The sequence below is a fragment of the Pygoscelis adeliae genome, unplaced genomic scaffold (assembly GCF_000699105.1).
Source record: "Pygoscelis adeliae isolate BGI_AS28 unplaced genomic scaffold, ASM69910v1 Scaffold346, whole genome shotgun sequence".
Taxonomy (NCBI): domain Eukaryota; kingdom Metazoa; phylum Chordata; class Aves; order Sphenisciformes; family Spheniscidae; genus Pygoscelis; species Pygoscelis adeliae.
In genome coordinates this window covers 413,970-416,691 of record NW_008824902.1, presented here as the reverse complement: position 1 = coordinate 416,691, position 2,722 = coordinate 413,970, and the positions used below count along the sequence as shown (strand labels likewise).

Sequence of the window (2,722 nt, the reverse complement as noted above, 5' to 3'; positions counted from 1 at the left end):
ATGCTCGAGAGGGACACACCAGCTCGGGTCCCCATCCTTATCAGCAGGCAACGGAGCAGGAGCAGGCGCTCCCGGGGCCCTGAGGAAGCGACAGCCGTGGCTGTTTCCCCGTGCCGGTGATCCGTGGCGTGTGCTGCTACACATCCCAGCATGCCCCAGCCCCTCGCACGCCACGGAAGAGAGCAGCATGCTGGGAGCCGTAGTCCCGCCCTCACCTCTGGCCCGGCATTGCTCGCCTCTGCAAAGCCCCTCGCCCCGACAGCCTTTGGCCGGCCTGCTCTTCTTGCCCTCGGGTAACTCCGCAGCTCCGCAGAGCCCCAGTCCTGCAGGCACCCCAGGGATGCCGGGTCCCCGATTGTTTTGGCAGGCACAGAGCCTGTCACAGGGAGGAGCGGGAGGCGGCAGTGCTTGCGAGTGGCATGGGCTGCTGCCGGCGCTCTGCCAGCGTCAGTGCAGGCAGGGGACGGCGCGTGGCTCATGTGGAGCACAGGGATGGGATGTCCAAGTAGGAGGGCTGCAGCGTCCTGCTGCCCGTCCCAGTGCAAGCGGGGCAGCTTAAATGTTAATTTGGACGTAGAGGTCTCGCTGTACTAATGGCAGCAAGCGCCGGATGATGCCGGGGAGGCAGCAGTTACATTGCCGTGTGTCTGCTGGTGCATTTGGGGTGCTTATTGTGAGCTGGGGTAGGAACTGCCCTGCACAGATCTCCTCAAAAGTCCCACCCTGGCAGAGCTGCATGCATGTGCAGGGATGTGTGTTACCAGAGCTGGCTGAGCATCCTCACCTCTCGGCTGTGAAGGTGGGGCTGGCATCGTGGAGGGGCCAGCAGGGACCGAGGGTCCCTGTGAGGCCACCCCAGGGACCAGGGTCTTCCTGGGTAGGGGGTGAGGCAGAGACCTGATTGTTCTCTTGCAGATGGAGGGCTCCGAGGAGCTGGAGAGCAGCCTCCTGACACAGCCCTGGGCTTCTGTTTGCTTTGGTGAGTCTGCTTTTCTTGCCAAAGCATGCTTCAGGGATACTGGTTACATCCTGCTGATCTCCGACCTCAGCGGTGTCTGGTACGAGAGTGCAGACGCCAAGGCCGTGGGACAAAGGTCCAAGGTGAGTGTCTGGCAAGTCCAGGGACCTCCTTTTCTCCTCGCAGCAGCTGACATCCCAGCATAAACTGCTTGGTGACACAATGGCTGTTGGATCTGACAGGGCTTGGGTGCAAACGCCTGGCCTGGGAAGTCCCTGGGTGGCTTTGCCCAAGCACTGTCACCGCGGCTGGCCGAGCACCCACCTCCTGGGAGAGTGGGCCAGGCTATTTAGCATGCCCAGGACAGCCAGGTGTTCACTGGGGCTGCATGCTGAGGCCAGCACACTCGTTTCACTCGTGGGATGGATGGGCAGCTGGTTTCCCCAGGACCAGTGTACTAAGGAGGAGCTTGAAACAAGGCTGCTTTCCCACCAGTGACGGAGAGGCTCCTGTTCACGTTCATAGCCAGGCACAGGCTCCCACGGGGTGTCCTGTCAGCACGGCCCCCAAAACACATGGGGCCATGCTTCATCCCCTCACCCTAGCCCATGTGTCCAGGACCCCACGTGCCACCCCTGTCTGCCATGTCCCTCTGTCACGGATTGGCTGTGCTGAGCAGCTGGTGGCAGGAGGGGTGTGCATTGCGGTGGCAGCCATCCCCCAGCCCTGGCAGGTTAGATGAGCTGTGACAGCTCTCGGCCAGCCTGTGACACTCGTGGTGGCATGCGGGGCAGATGCGCTAGTGGAGACCATTGCACCCTGCCCACCACCCAGACCCTCCTGGGCTGGCGGGGCAGGGGAGCCTTCCCAGCTCAGCTGGCCTGGGACAACCGGTGGGGAATGTCCTGTCGCGGGGCTGGAAGCCGAGGCCCAGGGATGGCTTTTTGCAGTGCTGGGACACACAGAAGTAGTTTGGCTCCTTCTGTGCTGGAGTTTCTGTTACTTTTTTCCCAGTGCTGAGCTCCCCGGAGTGTTACTGTACCCCTAACCTTGCCTTTCCCCAGGAGCTGAACAAGCGGCTGACAGTCCACGTGTCTTCCTTCCTGCACCACTTGCGCAAGCTGATGTGCCCCTTGCTGGCAGGGCAGCCGGACACCACCACCTCCTTCTCCTGCCACCACACCGCCGGCGGCCTCAGCCTGCACGTGAAGAGCGAGCTCTCGGGACTGCCCTTCTACTGGGACTTCCACTGCTGCCCCGCTCCCGTGGAGATGGTGAGCGAAGCTGCGGAGAGTTTGGGGAGAGGGACGGCCAAAATTAAGGGTTGTCTCCTAATGCTTGGAAGCTTTTGGGTGGTCTTGGGCCGTGCTGGTGGCTGTAGGGTGCCTGGCTCTGGCTGCTGCCCCTCCCCAGGTTCACTGTCCCCGTTTCTTCCCACTGAGGCTTTGGAACCTTGGTTGGTGCCTTGCAGGGAGGCAGGGACGGCTCAGCACACACTGCTACCAGGGCAGCAGGTAAATTTCCAGTCTGGGATGATGCCCTGCCAGCGCCCCACATAGCAGAGCGATGCTGTTCTCCTTTGGTGCACGCTGTGAAGCGGGGCACAGAGCGGTGGGTACTCCCAAAGGACCCACAGGCGGTCTGTCACGACGGAGGGAATTAAAGTGGAGTCTCCCCGGCTTTTAAGGCATTGCTCTTACCATGGGGCTGCCTAACATTTTGGGTTTCAGAAAGCAGCCCCTGGAGCCCGGTGTCGCAAGCTGA

General features: G+C 61.8%; 1 protein-coding gene across 1 annotated transcript in view; it reads left to right on the top strand.

The window, feature by feature from the left end:
• The first annotated feature begins 220 nt into the window (after positions 1–220).
• Positions 221–2,722, top strand: part of NHEJ1 (nonhomologous end-joining factor 1) — a 55,891-nt gene continuing 53,389 nt past the window's right edge. Inside the window, exons 1-3 of the mRNA XM_009324868.1 lie at positions 221–293; positions 916–1,101; positions 2,023–2,232. Coding sequence (XP_009323143.1) covers positions 916–1,101; positions 2,023–2,232 — 396 coding nt within the window. The 5' untranslated portion in view covers positions 221–293. The remainder of the gene's footprint in view (positions 294–915; positions 1,102–2,022; positions 2,233–2,722) is intronic.